We start from the raw sequence: 20040 nt of genomic DNA, 5'->3' as shown, positions 1-20040 counted from the left end.
GGCGGGGCGGTGGGGAGGCTCCTCCCGCACCCAGGTGCCGACGAGGCCCTCGCCGTCTCCTCCTCCTCGTCCTCCTCCTCCTTCTACCCGCCAGGTTGCGGGGCGGGTGGCGGCCCTTCGTATTTTTCCTCCACGTCAGGGAGCAAAATGCCGCGCCGCGCACATGTCCGCGCAACCCCCGCACACAGCGCGCCTCTCGGAGCCGGGACGGCCGCGATCCGCCCCGGGGAGAGCGCGGCTGGCGGGCACGTCCCGAGGCAGCGGCAGCGAGGGGGCCCGGCTCGGCCCGGCCCGGCCCGGCCCGCGGAGCTCAGCCCCAACTTTTTGCGCGGAGCGGCGCTCTGGGGCCGCAGCAGCTCCTGTCCTTCTCCCGGCGGCTTCGCCATAGGCGCAAACTTGGAGGCTCGGCAGCGGCGGCAGAATTTGGAGGAGGAGGAGAAGGAGGAGGAGGAAAGGGCGGCAGCAGCTCTGTGGCTCCGCGGGAGCGCAGCGGGGCGGTGCTGTGCGGGGGCGAGAGGGCCGGGCCGGGCGCGGCGCTGGAGGCGGCCGGAGCAGCAGGAGGAGGAGCAGGATCGGTGCCGGCGTCGGCGGTGCTGCGGGAAAGTTCTGGTAAGAAGGCGCCGTGTGTCTTAAAAGTTAGTTACGGGGTGATTTTGCATCTCGGAAGCAACACAAGGCAGAGTTTACCAAGGGGTGCCTGGAGCCGGGCACGCACCTGCCCGCACCCCCGCAGGCAGGCGGCTGCCCAGATGTTGCAGCCGCACAAGCTGCTCTCGAGGAGCTATACACCAACTCAGGGTGATTTGATAACAGAGGTCGGGTTTGTTGTGATGTTAGCCTTTTTTCATCTCTCAGTAAGTTGCTAAAAACGTACATGTTAGTCTGTATCTGTGTTTAAATGTGCCAAGAGCACTTAGTCATTTCTTTAGTATGGAAAAAGGCTCTTTTTCCTTGTGAGGAAACAAAGAGTAACAATAGCGAGAATCTGTCACAATTTTTTTTTTTTCCTGGAAGAGAGACGGTAGCAGCTTCTCCCTCATTATGGGGCCGACAGATTTATTAATATCAGAGTAAGGTTTGAAGAAGGAGACCTTAAGGGGAACCTCCACTGTGATCCATGTGCTCCAATGTGAGCATCTGCTCCATTGAACATCCTCTAACTCATTCCGAAGACCTAGTCTGTAAAGCAGCCTGTTTCATTTTGAGTGAGGCACGTGTCCTTAATAGTAACATAGTGGAGGCAGTGAACAGGAAAGAGCTGCTTGCTCTCTTTCCGACTAGGAACTACAACAGTCAAATGACACTGGAGGGCAAAATGTTGAAAGCAAGTATGAGAAAGTGGGTTTTTACACAATGGTCAAGTCAGCTGTACAGTGTTTCCCCCCACCCCCATACTCTCTAGTCTCTGGATGTCAGAAAATTTAGGTAGGTTAAAAAAAGACTGAATGGAAGAACCCAAAATTTCATGAGAAATGGACAGTTGTAACCCCTGTCTTTGGCAACTGCTGAGCTGTAAGGAAATGGAAGTGGAAAGAATGTGTGGAAAAGGTGTTCAAGGGTTCTGTTTCCAAGTATCTGCTTTTGAGTACTCTTAGGTGACATCTTGGGATGGATGGGTTTGTTCTTTCATGCATGTAGCTTTTCTGAGAAGGTCATAGAAAGGGAAGTGAAATGCTACTACGTTTGTGCAGATGTGGTTTCTGGTTTTATATATATCTGATGCTGCTGGGGTTTGGTCCATTTCTTATCTTTTTCTTTATGCTGCCCAGCTGCAAAGGCATTTAAAGATTGCCAACAAACTTGGCTAATGCTTTTTGAAACATGCATCATATAAATGAGCAATTCTTAAGGACTCTAACTTTTTGAAAAGCAGTAATGGTGGTAAGGAATACATTCAGGCTTCAGTTACTTGTATTGGCTGCACCTTTGTGCTGGTATTACAGTGGGAGTGCAAGAAAGTGGTCCAGACACTGAAAACTGCTTGTGCATTAGGTTCTATAGATTTTGTAGATCGTAGCCTGTACTATGCATGCTATTTTCTGGTCTAATATGTGCAAATTATTCTAGTAAGTCAACAGGCTGTCTGTGATGACCTTAAAAATGCTTGGTAAAAGGCAAGAGACTATATCTCTGAGATTCCTTAGAAGCAGTCCAGATGAGTTCAGAAGAATTAACCTTACAGCATTTGCATAGCTGTTACAGCTACAGGAAGGCATTTTGAGGTCTTCCAGGAAATACTGATAAAGGAACTAAGAGATACATCAGATGAGTCATAAAAAGCTCTTTTCTATGACATAAACAGCAGGGTGCTGAATCCAGCAAGGGAGTTGCATTTTGCGTAGCTGTCAACAAGTCAAGCCTCATCAGACCTCTCACTGAAACACTCAAAAATGAAGAGGGCTTCACCAGGATTTGCAATGTGCAACGCACAGGTCCCTCTGCTTTGAGTACAAGAGAGACAGCTGTGAAGAAAGAGGAGCTCTGTAATTGCATCATGCCCAGAGAGAGGCATCAATAAGCAGGTGACAGGGTACATACCAGCACGTCAGAGACCCACCCATCCTCCTACAATGTGTTCTGTCATATTACCTAACTACAGTGTGGCTTGTCTGGTGTGTCAGGAAGCTAGTCCCTGGCCCATGCAGGATACCCTGGTACCAGTCAAAGACCTTTTCCTTTTGTATTGGCTGCGGAGTGCAGTTGGCCTGTGTGCATTTTTATGGTGTCTTATTGTTTGGTGGGAGGGGTCTTTCTGCATACTTGATTCTTCAGGCAAGGACAAGTCAGCAGCCTAAAGATTACTCAAAAGATGCAGAGCTGTCTGCAGACATTTCCCAGTTTCACATGTGCTGGAAGCTTTTGTCTCACAGAAAATGTTCTATGTTCTTAATTTTTTTTAATAAATTAATAACATTTGATACAATTAGCCACTATACCCTACCATCAGACTGAGAAGAGGTAATGTTGACCCAGCTACTGTCATGCCACATGGCATCTTATGCATACAGAGAGTGCCAAATATTAAGTGGGGAATCCAGAAACTGTGCTCTGTATGACTTTGCTGTGCTGGGGCCATCGAGCTAAGGCAGGACTGCAGGATCCCATGATCCTGAGCTCTCTTTGGAGCTTATGAGATTTGGAGCTTATGAAATTCAGCCTACTCTAGCCACAGAAGTGCAGGGTATAAGTCTGATGATGAAGAGGAGGCTGGTGTGCACAGTATTTTGGTCAAAATATGGATGGAGAGGGGTTACTGCTGCTCTGCTTTTCTTGAGGGAAAATACTGTGATAATTGTTTATTGTATATGCAATTAGTACAGTGTTTAGTTCCTCAGATTTCTCTATAACCATTATACACAGAAAAGTTAGGTATAATAGCCTAAAAATGTATTTCTTGTCGTGAAGGAGACATTGTATACCATATAAAGTACTTACGCGCAGGCGAACTTGCAATGCGGATCATCGTATCCAAGCAGAATTTCAGGGAGTATCACCAGGGTTGTGGGTCTCAGAACAGTAGCCCAAATTTCTGATCTTGGCTTAGTGTCAGAGCTATTTAATTTGTGAAAGGAGCAAGACCTCCAAGACCTGAGGTCTCAGTACCTGAAGTACCATGCTCATCTTATTGGTGAGGCTTTTGACAAAAACTCCTCACATCTCAGTGCTTTCCTGCCTATCCCCAAGTCCTCTTCAGCGTGCTGTAGAGGAAAGTAGGTTGCTTTGATTGATCTGGTTTTTTAGTTTTTTGTTTTGTTTTTTTTTTTCTCCTTACCTTCTTTTTTTCTCCCTACCTTCTTGGTGCTTAGAAATGCTATGTGGATAAACAAAGATATAGGATTCTGTGTTGGGTTTGTGTGACCAGGTTTTGGTAGTGGTGGGGGGAATACTGGGGTGGTTTGTGTGAGAAGCTGCTAGATGCTTTGCCTGTGTCTGGCACACCAGCACTCAGAGGCAGCGTGACTTCATTCAGGCCACAATAGTCTACTGTCTCCACTCTCCATTAGACTTTTACATGGACCATATGGGGCTGTTAAAGGGTGAGCAAGTCCTGCTGAGCACTCCTTGGCTCTCCAGTTGACAAATTAGCTTATAGACGGGAATTATGGAGTCTTGGTTGGTATGATTTCTGCTGGTGCACTGCTCTGGTAGCAACTGGCACTTGCTGGTCTTCGACTTGCAGCAATCTCATGATGAAGGAATCTTCTGAGAGGCCAGGCAGGGTACCTAATTGTTTGATCTTGTCTGTATTCAGAGTAGCTACACCAAAAGCCTATCGATAGCTCTTTGGATTCTTGGAGTACTCTCTCCTGAGGTAGTTGATGCCAAGGATACAAGGGGCTTCTTCTGGTCCTTGTCTCAAGCCATAAACCCTTAGTTATATTTTCTCTCCCCTGTCCAGCTGCAGAGGGAAGCAATAGAGCAACCTTGGTGGGTACCTGGTGTCCAGCCAGGGTCAACCCACTACAGGTTCTTATACAGATAATGTCTTCCACAGCTTTTCATAGAAAGCCTTGATGCTCACTATTTTTCAGCTAACTTTTACAATTTTCTTTTGTAATTTGTGCAAGAAACAATGTCATCCCTACTACTTCTGTACATCCGGCTTCATACGCGCTTGAAACACTGATGATGGTGAAGGCTGTGGGCAGTGGCAGGATGAAGCAGACACCAGGACTTCGCTCACCCACCAAGCTGGATGTGCCTGTGCTGATATCCTGGGGCAGAGCATCCTAAAGAGCTCTGCAAGGGGAAGAGAACACAGCAAAGTCCAGGAGGTAGGTCTGCAGCCCTCCATGAAACGATCTTGCTGATGTGACAAGCTGTGACTTTGGCGGGGGGAATTGACTCAAAGAGGGTGATTTACAGCAAGGAGTTTGCAGAGAGTCTGCAGGCAGCTTAGTGGAGAGGTGAAGGAAATGGAGAAATGTTTTGAGCTCTTAATGGGAGCTTTTCTGCAGTGTGGTGCAGTTTCTCCTGTCTTCCTGTCTAACAGGAAACTTCCACCCTCTTTTAAAGTGCTTCTCCTTGCCAACGAATACAGGTTCTGGCCCTTTGGGTCTTATTTTTTTGTTATACTATAGCTTAGGAGTAAAAGTTAACCCTCTCTCCACTGTAGTAGTATTGCTTTAAACTCCTGTATGAGTCAGAACAAAGCTGTTAAACTCCAGATTGCCGTGAGTTAGAAGGGAGTAAACTCTATTTGCTGAAGTATGTGTTGTTTTTTTTTTCCTTGACTGCTGGCTTTATAGTACACTAAATCCTTGGTAAGCATGAATACTCCCGTTTCAAGAAGTCAAGAGCATTTAAATACTCAATGTATAAGCAATCAGGCTTGGAAATTTTCAGGACTGACTATCTCTGGGCATTCTTAACACTTTCTAACTTTAAGAGGGCTGCAAATCCTCAGACTGGCAGGACAAAGTACTATGTGATGTACCAAGTGATTTGCTGAGAGACTTTTTCTTTTCAGGCCTTCACCAGAACAGCTTCCATCAAAAGTTATTGTAAAACAGGTCAGTTTAGTTGGGGATGCAGAGGAAGCAGGTTACATCTCTCTTGTCTTCTTGCATGACCCTACAGAAGTTGCTTACCTCTTCTCCTAAGCAAAGAGTAGAGACACAGACTTTCTTTACCTCAGCATATATCTGAGACATGGGCATGCAGGAATTAATGTAAGATATTTTACTGAAATTATGGGGATCGCCATTGAAGACAACTGGAAAAGAGCATTTGGTCTTTTCTAAAGAGCATACAAAGAGTTGTGACTGAGTAGCAGACAGACAAGCAAAGCAACTTACTATGTGCTCAGCAGGTTCTTTTAGGAAACACAGATCTGTGTATCCTGTGCAATGAAGAGTCCTCATGCTTAGCACTAGGACAAACTCTGGTGTGATACTCATAATTGCCAAATCTTTGCTGAACCCGTGTTTCCCATGTATGTGGTAGAACCTGTCTTTCCTCTTCCAGAAGCAAAAACCAGGCTGTGTTAAACTGTAAATTTTATTTTCCTGGTGACACTGTGTTGTTTTAAGTATTCAGGGTCTTAAAATTGGCAGACTTATCATTTAGTTAGGGTGGGGTCTAAAAGTAATGACGTATTTTTCCACATCTTGCAATTAAGTATGTTAAACAATAGTAGTTACTTAGTTATTTAGTTGTGCATCATTTAGAGAATATCTAAGTAGTACATCAAACAGGCAAGCCAAAACAAGGCTGGTAGTGAGTGTCCATGTTACAGGGACATAGGCTGAGGCTCCAATGCAGAGGAAGAGGGTAGAAAACCAGACAAACTTGATAGAATCAACTGATTTAGATTTAATGCCAATAAAAGGTATTCCTACAGAAATCCCATGATCCCTATCAATAGATAATTTTGCAATGGAAATAACCAGCTAACAGCAGTAAAAACCAGCCCATTAATAAATTAACTTTTCCAGCTAGCACCATTGAATAATCAAGTAGTGTTAAAAGTTTAATTCAGTCAGACAGTTCACTAAAAATAAAATAAAATAAATTGCTTAGTAAAGCACATGATTACTTTTCCTCTTCACCAGCTTCCCAGGAACAGTGCCTCTCTACCTTTTCCAGAGATCCCTCAAGACCCAGAGGGTCTTGTATAGGCCAGAGGGAAAAACAGAAGGAACTAACTACATCTTTCCATAGAGCTGGTCATGCAAACATGTCAAGTTTGCACTGCTGTGTGAGCAGGTGTGTATTAAGCAAACAGAGATATTTTATCAGGGAGAACTTTCCCAAAGTGTTTTTGCCTGGAGGAGAGGGAATTGTTCCCATAGTTCCCGGTGTTATGTAGTAATGGTATTGGTTGCTGAAATACACTGTGACCTGGTTTCCAAGAAAAAGTGTAAACATTGGTTATTCCTCAGGTGCCTTTGAGTGATGAGTGAGTTGGAGAAAGCACCTGTTCTGCTGCTTTGATTTTTATTGTTGTTGTTAATGCTACCTACATGAAAGCACTTACCCTCCGTTCTTCCATTCTCCTCCTTCATAATTTCCCAACCTCTGTTCTGATGCTCCTGCTCTTCTCAATATCCATTCCCTTTGTATTTTTTTAACCTAGGTGACAGCAAGGAGCTTGGTTCATGCTGTTCTTAGGCAGAAGGGCTTCTGCATGCAAGAGAGAATCACATGGTGGGGTAAGAGCACTCCTGCTCCCCTGCATCCACTCTCCCGGTTCCCTCTCCTTCCACAGACTTGCATTCATACTTGACCTTTTCACTTAACTCTTACTCCATGGTGAGCACGGAAGTAGTTTGCCTCACGACAACATTCATAGAGAGTACTGTGCATTTCAGAACCACTGAGGAGAGAGCACTGACTACTCACAGCTTGAACTTTTCAAGAATCCCTATTCCCACTGATAGTGGCATCTCTAGAGAGTCACAGATGTCTTTGATGGGTAATGATAAAGTAGAAAAGAAGTAGTATAAATTCAGTAGGTCTACACATTAGGAGAGATCATGTCTCAAACAAAGTAGTTCACAAGCTGTTAATAAATCAGTGTGCTCTGAATATAGACAAACTAGGAACACCTCTGTACTGTGCAGACCACAAGTGAGACTTGCCATGCAGAGCAAGAGCAATGTGAGTTGGTAGTTTGTTCCTGCTCAGGGTGAAGGGAGCTGTAGACTCCTCTTGTGCAAGAATGACATTGGCATCACTAAGTTGCATAGACTGGGAGTTGCTGTTGCTCTGGGTAAGCTGAGTTGATGAAAACAGCAAAAATAGTAGTGTGAGGAGCTGCAGTAAAGCCTTGGTCTCTCTCAGGAACCAGGGCTCTTCATATGTAAATCATTAGGGTCTTAGTAAAGTAGAAGCATGCCTTCAGAGAGGCAGTGTGAGCCCAAAGCCTGCCAGTTTTGCTGTGCTGAAGAAGGGAACCTGTCCATTCCTCTGAGTTGCTCAAGTGCCTCCTTAAACCTATACAGATGGGTGGCCTCAAAGAGGGCTGAAGCCGCTGCAGCGCTGGTGCATATGAGCCATTGAAGGTTAGAATCAAGCAGGAACTTGATTTTCTGGGCTTACTCAGACTTCTGCTGGCCAGATCAGCTTTCATGCTGGCTTTTCTCCGTTGCTTCTGAGTGCCACTCTGGGATGGAGGAGATGCTGGGGTGTTCCTGGCAGAGGATCGGGATGGGTGCAATGCTGCTATCCCCAGAATACTTCATGTTGGAAGTACCACAAAGCTGTGCCATCACAAGCAGAGCTGGCAGAGCTTGCAGTCATGGTGCAGAAGCTGGGCTCTTTTCCTCTCTCCTGGTTGCTGGGGCCAAGACTTTCCCAGGAATGCTTCATCCAGTCCATCTCACAGACAAATTGATGATCCTTTGCAGCTCCTTGTATCTTTCCACCAACTGCAAAGGGACTTCAGATAGTTAGTCTGGGTGAGGTGTGTCTTATGTGTGTGGTAGAATGACCAGGATACAGAACACGTTCTCCGCTGGTTTCTTCCAAGGCAAAATCTAGAAGTGGTCTGGGTAGTTTAACCACATTGGGTTCTGCTCCCTGACATAAAATATATCTAGATGTGGTGGGACAACGACAAGCAGTCTACTGGAAATGTCCCTGCCCATGGTAGGAAAGTTGGACTAGATGACCACTAAAGGTCCCTTCCAACCCAAGTAATTCTGTATTTCTGTGATTCTATGAAATAATGTATGATGGTTATACATATATACTTATACATAATAAAAGTGGTTATATGGTTTCTCAGTAGGAGTGCTGCTTTAAACTTGATTTTACTCTGAAGGAATTTTTTTTTTAAATGCTATTCCAGATAAATTAATTTATGTGCACACAAGAGGCTGTTCAGAGCAGAAATTTGGACCACCACAACTCATAATGTGCAATTTCAGGCAGTTAATATCTGACTGTTCTGTTCTTCATCCACTGAACAGCATCAGCAACTCCTATTTTAATTATAAGGGGCTTTGGGCTTACAGGGAGGTGGACACGGCTTCTCTCCATTCCTTTTTGTGTATTTGTGGTCTACTTCCCCCCAGGGAACATATCCTGGACTGGTATGAGGTATCCTATGTTGTCCAGATAGGTAGTTCACCAGCTGACCTGCAACAATTTCTTTGTCCACATAGCACTGAGAAGATGCAACAGTTTATAAGGTTCACTTTTCAACAGTTTAGTAAATACAGTGAAACTTCAGATGGGCACACTCAAAAACAATTTAAATCTAGTTTACAGTGATTGGTATTGTTTCCACAGCATCTTAGATATTCAATGTTATGGAACTATTAGTAATACAAATTAAACAACATAGGAGTCATAAACTTCAATATTGCAATAACCTTAATACCTCTGTGATAGTGCACAGTGGCCTTAGCCAGTGTGTTTAGATCACAATCCAACAAAAATTACTGAGTATGCAGGTGAAACTGCAGAACAGTTTTTTTGGCAGGCAGATCATCATTCCCTCTTGGGGTCTGCCTTGGAGGCCAGGATTGCCACTTCTACAAATTTTTACAGAAAAGAACATTCTTTTTAATTGTGAAAAAATGCAAATGAAGAAGAAAACATTGCTCTAATCCACCTTAATTTTGACAAAAACCCCCTAACCTGTAGAACAAACCAAAGTATAGATTGTTGCCATCTCTAATACTTTGTTCTCATTCAAAACTGAATTTCTTTTAGGACTTAGTTCAGTTTAAACAAAAAATCCCGAAATAAGAAGTGTTTCTATAGAGTTTGAAAGAAATACATTGACTTGAGGCAATGCACATGTTTTTTGGGAGTGCCAGTGAAATGCAATCAGTTTTTCATGTGGCTTGTAGAACAGGATGTTCAGGGTTTTGTAACTAGACTGCATGTGAGTTAGCAGCACACCTGACCTTTGCTTAACCCTTTTAAACTTCAGTATTGCAGAAGGCACACTAGAGCCTTGCTCTCAATCAGAAGAGTTGCAATTAACACCTGCTGTTCATGACTGGAAGCTTTTAGCTGGGCCACTTCCCAGCCACCATTCTGTGCTCCTACCTGAAGCCTGAGCAGGATTTCCTCCTCTTCCCAAAAACTTCACCCATTTTCATTTTGCAATTGAATCCTGAGCAGTGTGCATGGCTTTATGAATTAAGTAACCTTTGACACAGTGATCTTTGCAATTGAGGGCATGATCTTTGAGAGGCTAAGAGCTGTAGTCAGTGCTTGAGGGATGGATGCTTTGCTTTCATTCATCTTCTCTCAGTGTTAGCAGCACTTGTGAAGGGGGAGACACTTCCCAGATTTTTGAATTTTTTTTTGTATGTCTTGCATTACAGTGCTCATGACAAGGGAAATGCAGATTTTTTGATGTAACAAATTGATAATGGGTCTGTTAATCAGACTGATACAAATGCATGTGTTTGTTGGCCAGCTTGAAGAGGGTAAAATCTGAGAAGTTTAGCAATAGTGTGGTGCAGAAGCAGGAGAGGAGGATTTCCCTGGGAGTCAGAGTTCATGAAAGGGCTGTATAACCTGGTGAGAATCTGGTCAGAAGTCTTATGCCAGATGAAGACCTGGGGCTCCTGCCCTCCTCGAGTCCTGAGCCATGCAAATATATCTCAGGAGTCTTCTTGCATATAGAAAAGACAAGACAATGCCAAGCTTATAATATAAAATCATAATATAAAATCTTTGTGCAAAAGATGGAACTTTGGTGCTCTGTATGGCATCACCTGAGGAAAAAATTTGCATGGGCAGGATAACTGGAGTTAACATCTGGTCAGTGCTACCCAAGATAGGTGCTTTGGGTAGGTATAAGTTCCTGTTTTCATCTGCCACATTCATCCATTTCCTGCTCCTCTGGAGAGAACGTCTATGTTTCATTAGGGCTCTGAGAGCTGCATGTGGTAAGAAATAAATATTTTGCACTTGAGTTAAAACCTGCTGAGATTTGCAGTGGCACTTCTGTCCCACGGGATTTAATTCCCTGGTCATACACTGTTCCTCAGGAAATCCCAGTCTTTTGCAGAAATTAACTTTATCCTGGTGAGAGTCAAATGATTTAGAAGGGCAACAAAGCTGTTGAAGGGTCTAGAAAGTCCCTTGAGGAGTGGCTGAGGGAGCTGGAGTATTTAGCCTGGAAAAGAGAAGGCTCGGGGGAGATCTTATCACTCTCTCCAACTACTTGAAAGGAGGCTGTGCCATGGTGGGAGTTGGCCTCTTCTCCCACACAACTAGTGACAGGGTAAGAGGAAATGACCTCAAGCTGTGCCAGGGAAAATTCAGGTTGGATATCAGGAAGAATTTCTTCAAGGCAAGAGGGATGACCCTGGTAACTACAGGCCTGTTGGTCTCACTTCAGCGCCTGATTGAATTATGGAGAAGATTATGCTGTGAGTTATTAAAAAATACCTGAAAGACAATGCAGTCATCAGTCACAGCCAGCACGCGTTCATGAGGGGAAGGTCCTCCTTGACAAACTTAATTCCCTTTTTTGATGAGGTAACCCACCTGATCAAGGGAAGCCAATTGATGTAATCTTTCTGGATTTCAGTAAAGCTTTTGATACTGTCTCTCACAGTATACTTTTGGACAAAATGTCCAGCACACAGCTGGATAAACACGTGAGCAACTGGCTGATGGTACAAAGGGCACAAAGGGTTACAGTGAGTGGGGTAACATCAGGCTTGTGACCTGTCACTAGTGGGGTTCCACAGAGCTCCATCTTAGGGCCAGTGCTCTTCAACATCTTCATAAATGACTTGGATACAGGACTGGAAAGGATACAGGTAAACTTGGTCACTAAATTGGGAGGGGCTGTTGAAGGCCAGGAGGCCCTGCAGAGAGACCTCAACAAATTAGAGGACTGGGCAATCACCAACCATATGAAATTGAAAAAGGGAAAGTGCCAGATTCTGCACCTGGGATGGGGCAACCCTGGATGTACAGACAGACTGGGATACAAAAGTCTGGGAGAGCAGCCCCATGCAAAGGAACCTGGGAGTCCTGGTTGATGGCAAGTTGAATCTGAGTCAGCAGTGCCCTGGCAGCCAGGAGGGCCAACCGTGTCCTGGGGGGCATCAGGCAAAGCATCGCCAGCCAGTCAAGGGAGGGGATTGTCCCGCTCTGCTCTGCACTGGGGTGGCCTCACCTTGAACATTGTGTGCAGTTTTGGGCACCACAATATAAGAAAGATATTGAGCTCTTAGAGAATGTCCAAAGGAGGACAACGAAGATGGTGAAGGGCCTTGAGGGGAAGCTGTATAAGGAGCAGCTGAGGTCACTTGGGGTGTTCAGCCTGGAGGAGACTGAGGGGAGACCTCATTGCGGCCTACAGGTTTCTTTGGAGGGGAAGAGGAGGGGCAGGCACTGATCTCTTCTCTGTGGTGACCAGTGACAGGACCCAGGGAGGGAATGGCATGAAACTGTGTCAGGGGGAAGGGTTAGGTTAAATATAAGGAAAAGATTTTTCACCCAGTGGGTGGTTGGGCCCTGGAACAGGCTCCCCAGGGAAGTGGTCACAGCACCAACCCTCTCTGAGTTCAAGAAGCTTTTGGACAACACTCCGAGGGGCGTGGTGTGATTTTTGGGGTGTCCTCTGCAGGACCAGGAGCTGGACTTCGATGATCCTTGTGAGTACCTTCCAACTCAGGACATTCTAAGATTCTATGGCTTTGTTTGGTTTAGTAGCAACAGAATGTTTGGCACTGGGTTGAGGCAGGCCATAGATAAAGAGGCTTTGGAGCAGTGGAGGCTGTGTTGGTTTTTTCCCCTCCTTTTTCTTTCTCCAGACTCACCTTTTTGAAGGAGAGAATAAGAGAAGATTTGCTCCTTGGGTTAGGCAGTCGCTGTCCAGCCAGGACTGGTAGGTGTTGTCCTTCGTAGCCAGGGAGATCACTCAGCGGACGCACAGGGTGGGGTTCACAAAAAGGTCACACCACACAGGTCTTCTCCCTCCAAAGAAAAAAATATGGGCAGGTTAGCTGTGTTCCCCTCTACAGGGCTTTTGTCATATGGCTGAAAACCTACCTTTGGTTAGGAGCAGCTTTTGAGAGTGACTTTTCTCCAGGAACACGGATAAAGGAAGGAAGTAGGTAAAGGAGAGATCCAGATTAGACATTGGACTGGGATAAGTTTGGAGAAGATGTGAAGGAAAGCACGTACTGGCTAAAGGGGAAGGTGGGATTGTTAGCTTCATGGGGATATGAACACCTCACTTCACTGTGAGGATGCTGAGGCACTGGAACAGGTTGCCTGGAGAAGTTGTGGATTCCCCATTCCTGGAAGAGTTCAAGGTCTAGTGGAAGGTTGGCAATCCCCCTGCCAGTGGCCGGGGGGGTTGGAATGAGGTGATATTTAAGATCCCTTCCAACTCAAACCATTCTATGATTCTATGAGATAGATCTGGTTTTTTTCTTTCTTACCTGGAGACTGTTTGTAAAACCTACAGAGAGCTGCTGAGCTTTGGTTTCTACAAAATAGGTAAATGTTGGCTTACCCTGGTCTGCACCTGGCACTTCTAGGTGAAACAAGGAGATGACATTTCCTCCTCCTTTCCCTTGCCCCAGAAGAGAAATATCAAGGACAAAGATACACAGGGAAAGCTAAGGTCAGGGAGAACAGACTAATGAAGCAGCTCTGCCTTGACAGGCTGCTATTTAAATGAACTTACAGCTTGCAAGACCTGACATTTATGCAAATGCTAAAGATGCCCAAGTTAGTCTTGCAGTATGTTTGCATGCACACCTCAGTACTTGGTTTTACGTGCATATGTGGGATCTTCAGGCATCTGAGCCACTTCTGCTGGCCTTACCTTTTATTGACTCTGAAGCATTCTGGAACAGCTTTTATTCAAAAGAGAGTACTGGAAGATGTTCAATGTAAAGACGAAGTAGAGCTTAGTTTAAAGCTGGATTGTATATAATTCTGGTCTGATGTTAATTCAGGGATAGCAACAATGTTGCTTGCTCAGTATTCAGCACTCAACCATTAAAGCAAACCTGTATCAAAAGAGGATCTCTGTATTTAGCTTTTATTATGGTTATTATGATTAACTAATACCTTAGTTAACTTGCTACACAGGAGTGTTATTAAATGACCTGCTGTATGAAAAGGGCCATGTGTTTTTGCAGTCAGATCAAAGGTTGTGTCACATGGCAGAGAGCAGGATAAGTGTGGTACTGTTCACTGCTACCTCTTCTATTTTCTAAAGGTTGTATTCATTATATGTTCATACCAGTGGATGAAAATATTGTGTATTCATCCACCTCTTTCTTAAGGGCAAGTTAGCACTATTTTCCAGGAGAAACCTGAACCAAGGAAGGACTTTGGACTTGCCAGATCCTGTTGGGTGAGGACAGGAAAGAAATTCATATCTCCTTGGACATTTTTATGAGCTGGCTCCAGTGTTAGAGAGAATGAGAATGACCTGCTTGAATTCTGAAGCTTTCAGTTCCATGCTTTATTTTTTTAAAATGCTAATATCTACCATTAAGCACACATTCTTTGCAAATTCAAAAGAGATCCCAGTGCTGCTCCTGTTGAACCCCTTATAGTTACTCAGAAAAAGAAACAATCCTTCCTACTCACGTATAGGACAGTGATGTTCATGCCAATTCAGGGATTGCTGTACTTCAGTTTGTTACTCATTAGAAATTTAAAAAAGGTTTGGAAAGGAAACAGTAGGAGCCTTGTTCCAACACTCTTATTCAGCTGGAAATCATCTTAAATCCAAGTTGTTTTTTAAGTTTATTGTCTTCAATCAGCTAATTCAGGGGAATGAAATTTTAAAATGATGATTAAGAAGAAACTGTGGATTACCAGTGCCCTATCCTGATAAGGTGGTGTTTATGGTGTAGGCTGACTCATGTGTGCATGTCTTTCTTAGAAGTTGGAATTGTCTCTGATGATTTCTTTCTGATTTAAAATAACTCCATGTCTCTCTTTTCTTGCAGAATGAAGAGACGAAAGTGGCCCTACACATGCCCCTCACAAAGGAACATCCTGATCCTTTGTGTTACTGGGTGGTTGATTGCACTGTTGAAGATCCTCCATGTTGAAAGACACTTTTTTCCTTCTAAGGGCATTTACTTGGTTGAGCACTTCTTAAGCACTTCTTCTTATGTTAGAAACAGGTATTCATATCCTAGAAATGTGTTCCACTATGAAATTAATTGTTCATCTATATATGAACAAGATCCTCATGAAATTGGCAAGAGTTTAGAGATAAGAAGAAAAGAAATAGTTGACTTAGCTGATGAAGATGTTGCAGCAATGACAAGTGATTGCCATGTGTATCGTTCTCTTAGGAAATACCACCTAAAACCTGTTTCTCCAGAGGAGGAGAGTTTTCCAATTGCCTATTCTTTGGTTGTTCACAAAGATGCTGTAATGGTAGAAAGGCTCATACATTCATTGTACAGTCATCAAAATATTTACTGCATCCATTATGATGAAAAAGCAGCAAGAAGTTTCAAATCTGCTTTGAAAAATCTGGCTAAATGTTTCCCAAATATTTTCATTGCGTCAAAGTTGGAGACAGTGGACTATGCACATATTTCACGTCTGCAAGCAGATTTCAATTGTTTGTCTGATTTGATGGGCTCTCCAGTCCCTTGGAAGTATGTTATCAATTTGTGTGGTCAAGATTTCCCTTTGAGGTCAAATTTCGAGTTGGTCGCTGAACTGAAGAAACTTGGTGGAGGAAACATGCTGGAAACTACAAAGCCAAGCAGTAGCAAAAGAGAACGATTTACTTATCACTATGAACTTATGAAAGTGCCTTATGAATACATGCAGATGCCTGTAAAAACCAACATTTCCAAGAATCCGCCGCCTCACAATATTGAAGTATTTGTAGGCAGTGCCTATTTTGTTTTAAGTCGAGAATTTATTCAATATACACTTGAAAGCTCACTCGCAAAAGATTTTTTTGAGTGGTCAAGGGACACATACTCTCCAGATGAACATTTCTGGGCCACTCTTGTACGTGTTCCTGGGGTCCCTGGGGAAGTTCCAAGGTCATCTCAGGACATAACAGACTTACAAAGCAAAACTCGTCTGGTGAAATGGAATTATCTTGAAGATTATTTGTATCCTCCATGCACTGGCACCCACCTTCGCAGTGTTTGCATCTACGGGGCTGGAGAATTAAGATGGCTCCTGAATTATGGGCACTGGTTCGCCAACAAGATTGACTCCAAAGTAGACCCTGTTCTGGTAAAATGCTTGGCTGAAAAAGTGGCAGAACAACAGAAGGAGTGGGTACATTTGTCCTCTGACAAACGCTTTCTGCACTTAAGTTCTACGAATGCCTTGCTATAGCAGCACTGTGCTCTCTGCTGTCCTTGCCGTGTCCTGCTGTAGCACAGCACCTACAGTTCCTCCGCCTTGTCTGCTGCAGGATGTCAGTGAGCAAAACATCCATTCTGTATAAAGTTCAAGCCCCTGGAGAGCCAGGTGCCTGGCTGTTTATTTATGAGAAGTTATGACTCTCTGATTAATTGTTTTGTAACTTGCCACAATAAACCTGTAATTGTTCTTCAGGGTGATTCTGAGAGGTGAAATTTTCTTTTGGAGGCTGTGGCATTGTTTGTCCCAAAGGAGTATTTCAGAAATGTGTTTTACTTCAAGTGTGTTTGTGTCTTTCATAAGAAACTCCAGCACGTCTGTCTGCCTGTCCCCTTTTCCTTCACTTTTACTTTTCCTAAAGGAATGAAACAAAGACCTCTGTGTCTGCTGCCTCAGGAAAACTGCAAGTGCCCATCTCACAGACAAAACCAAGAGATCAGCATGACACCAAATGAGCCATGTGACCTCACCTGAAGTTTCAAACTTCTCATCTGTGGGAGCTGCACAGATCTTTGCAATGTGAACGTGACTGGATGATATAAGGGAAAGAAGATCCCTGTGTGCTGCATTGTCTGTAGCATTGTTCTCTTCTCCCAACTCACCTGTGCGTTGCTTTTCCTTTTGTGAAGCATGTGCTCAGCATTGCTGTGCAATGCTATGGAATCTGTGACAGTTGGTTGAAACAGAATTGTGCGATGTTATTCTTCAAAGTTACAAGTGTGTTCTAAGGGCAGTCTCTGCAGCCCCTTAGAGTAGAATCCACGCCAAAAGAGATCAATCTTCATTTCTATCTCTGCCCATAGAAATATCCTTCTGTGAAATCCCAATCTATACATAGTGGATAACAAGTGCTATTTCTAGTCAGTGTTGAGCAGTGTGGTGCTATGTTGAAGTGCAGAACGTGCAAAGTTGAGCAGTAACCATAAGAATAGCCATATTGCAGAAATTATGACCCCGTGTAGAAGTGTCTTTCTGTGCAAGTCCATGGCTTTGTGCCACCACGATCCCAGGCTGACAGGAGCCTGAATGAGGCCTAGTTTAGCTGTAGAGCAAGTATTTTCCAACAGCCCCTGCTTACCGTGGCCCTCCCAGATCTTCAGATAGTGAAGTGTCTCTGGAGCCTCCTCGCAGATGTGCTTCTCATGCTACAGCATGCAGGAAGTGTTTGCTAGTGTAGGGGTCTCTGCAGAAACCCTTGCAACTTAGAAATGCCACTTGGCATTTTGGGGATTTCCCTGGAATACTGCTCTGCCAGAAGTTCAGTTTTGGTGGTTCCAGTGGACCCTGGGGTCTAGCTTTCTCCATGCCACTGTCTTCTTTCTAGCCATCTGTCTTTTATTATGGGGCCTCTTCCCATGAGTGACTTCAGGACATCTGGCCTTACTGTTCTACAAATTGCTGCAGTAATGATCATGTCTCATATCCGTGCTCCTTATTTGATCTGAAAGAACCAAGTCACTTTTTGCTCTCACCTTCTGTTTATAAATTTAGTCACTGCCAAGTCATCTGTGGCTTAAGGCTGGTTTGAGAGTCAGGAGTCTCAGGCCTTTTCCCACATTTGTGACACTGATTTTCAATAAGACCTCAGACAAACCACGTGAGTTTTCTGTTTCAGCTGTTCCAGCTGTAAAATGGGAACCACAATCTTCTATTATTTTACTAAGCACTTTGGAACCTGTGGGTCTTGTGAGTTGGTTGCACAATACTAATTGTATATCAAACTATTTATGGAATCTGTGGGTACAGGTCACATATTTCTTTAATATATTGTTTCTGAAATAAATGGGGATTACTTTTAAAGTCTGTGTTGCTTACTTAAGTGACTTGCCATGTCTACCTAGGGCTGTCCTGGCTTGATGTAATTTGTAGACACTTTGTAGAAAATGAAATATTGATAGTATTTACAGATTCATACATTAGTACTTGTATATAAATACAGTCCCCATGTGGTAAAAAGGTTAATAAAAGAGAATGTTAGGGCCAAGCTACAGCTTTCTGTGCCCATAAACCCATGGTTAATGATATATTTAAAATTTTGTATTTAGTTAAACTGGCTTTATGTATGTATGTACACACACACCCATTCGTGTTTAATTGGAGTTGTTTGACCTGCAATAAATTTATAAATATAATTCACCAGCACAATAAACTTTACTGAAGTATATAATTTTAATCAAGATGGAACTTTGTGCTACTTTAGTTGAACTGGGTTTAATGATACCTGTCATTTAACTAGTTTGGAATAAGGCAGCTCATCCTTCTGAGGTCGTAGGGAAGAGGATGCGGATGTGGCACAATGTGAGGCAGCATCATGCATTACAGCAATATGTTTGCTAGATGTGAAAGTAGAAGTTGTACAGACACTGCTGCAACTTTATGAAGTTCTGATTTTCTAATGAATTCTAGATAGAATCATAGAATCGATTGGGTTGGAAAAGACCTCCGAGATCATCGAGTCCAACCCTTGGTCCAAATCCAGTCCATTTACTAGATCATGGCACTCAGTGCCACGTCCAATCTGCGTTTAAAAATCTCCAGGGATGATGAATCCACCACCTCTCTGGGCAGCCCATTCCAATGCCTGATTACTCTCTCTGTAAAGAATTTTCTCCTGATATCCAACTTAAATTTCCCCTGGCGGAGCTTAAGCCCGTGCCCCCTTGTCCTATTGCTGAGTGCCTGAGAGAAGAGACCAACCCCCACCTGGCTAGAACTTCCCTTCAGGTAGTTATAGACGGTGATGAGGTCACCTCTGAGCCTCCTCTTCTCCAGGCTAAACAACCCCAGCTCCCTCAGCCTCTCCCCATAGGACTTATGCTCCAGTCCCTTCACCAGCCTTGTTGCTCTTCTCTGGACCCGCTCCAGCACCTCAATATCCTTCCTGAACTGAGGGGCCCAGAACTGAACACAATACTCAAGGTGTGGCCTCACCAACGCAGAGTACAGGGGAAGGATCACTTCCCTGGTCCTGCTGGCCACGCTATTTTTGATACAGGACAAGATCCCATTGGCCTTCTTGGCCACCTGGGCACACTGTTGGCTCATGTTGAGCTTCCTGTCAATTAGTACCCACAGGTCCCTTTATGCCTGGCTTCTCTCCAGCCACTCTGTGCCCAGCCTGTAGCGCTGCTTGGGGTTGTTGTGGCCAAAGTGCAGGACCCGGCACTTGGCTTTATTGAACTTCATCCCATTGGAATCAGCCCATCTCTCAAGTCTATCCAAGTCTATCTAGATATTTCTGCTTTTTTTGAAAGTAACTTCAAAGGCTATTCAAGGTTGTAGAAAGGCAGTTCACAAAAATCACAGGGCTGATCAGGCCCTGAAAATCATCTAGCCCAGCCTCCTACTCACAATAGGATCAACACTTACTTTTAGCTGAGTTTCTTGGGCTTTCCAGGGATTCTTGCAGATGACTCTTCCTCTAAGGAAGGAGGAACGTTTTCCATTGTTTCCAAAAGAAGAAGAAAAACAGTCAAAATGTAAGTTTCTTAACTTTGGAATAATTTTATCTCTGTTTTTAACTTTACATTCAGCAGTATTGCCATTATTTACTTTTGGCTTCATCATAGTTGCTCTTTACACAGGTAGGTCTGTCTTTGCTGTATATGTGCCTAGGACATGATCCACAATCTTTCTGCAAGGAAAGAACCTGAACCTAGTTTATGGTAAAGCAAATATGAAGTTTTATTTGGGCCAAAACTTAGATTAGAGGCAGTTCTCACAGGGGTGCTCTCATAGGAG

At 44.0% G+C, this 20040-nt stretch overlaps 1 protein-coding gene and 1 long non-coding RNA gene across 7 annotated transcripts; one reads left to right on the top strand and one right to left on the bottom strand.

Annotated features, from left to right (window-relative positions):
- Positions 1-429: 429 nt before the first annotated feature.
- Positions 430-18433, top strand: GCNT4 (glucosaminyl (N-acetyl) transferase 4). 6 transcript variants are annotated; one of them, XM_051788195.1, is made up of 4 exons: positions 430-609; positions 4569-4775; positions 7079-7154; positions 14904-18433. In XM_051788195.1, exons 3-4 carry the CDS (start codon positions 7147-7149, stop codon positions 16270-16272), a joined length of 1377 nt encoding a protein of 458 aa, XP_051644155.1. In that variant the 5' UTR covers positions 430-609; positions 4569-4775; positions 7079-7146; the 3' UTR covers positions 16273-18433. The 6 variants fall into 6 exon arrangements, with proteins under 6 accessions (XP_051644155.1, XP_051644158.1, XP_051644156.1 ...); XM_051788196.1 differs by lacking the exon at positions 430-609 and adding an exon at positions 2365-2522; XM_051788198.1 differs by lacking the exon at positions 7079-7154 and having other exon boundaries at positions 434-609.
- LOC127471384 (uncharacterized) lies at positions 11281-12577 on the bottom strand. The gene is made up of 3 exons (XR_007904635.1): positions 12481-12577; positions 11644-11723; positions 11281-11460 (listed from the first exon to the last, which is right to left on the bottom strand). It is a non-coding gene; the product is annotated as an uncharacterized LOC127471384 (long non-coding RNA).
- Positions 18434-20040: the final 1607 nt, after the last annotated feature.

Source organism: Manacus candei, unplaced genomic scaffold (genome assembly GCF_025592945.1).
Source record: "Manacus candei isolate 608988 ecotype Guabito, Panama unplaced genomic scaffold, ASM2559294v1 h1tg000024l, whole genome shotgun sequence".
Lineage (NCBI taxonomy): Eukaryota > Metazoa > Chordata > Aves > Passeriformes > Pipridae > Manacus > Manacus candei.
This window is presented reverse-complemented; position numbering and strand designations above follow the sequence as displayed.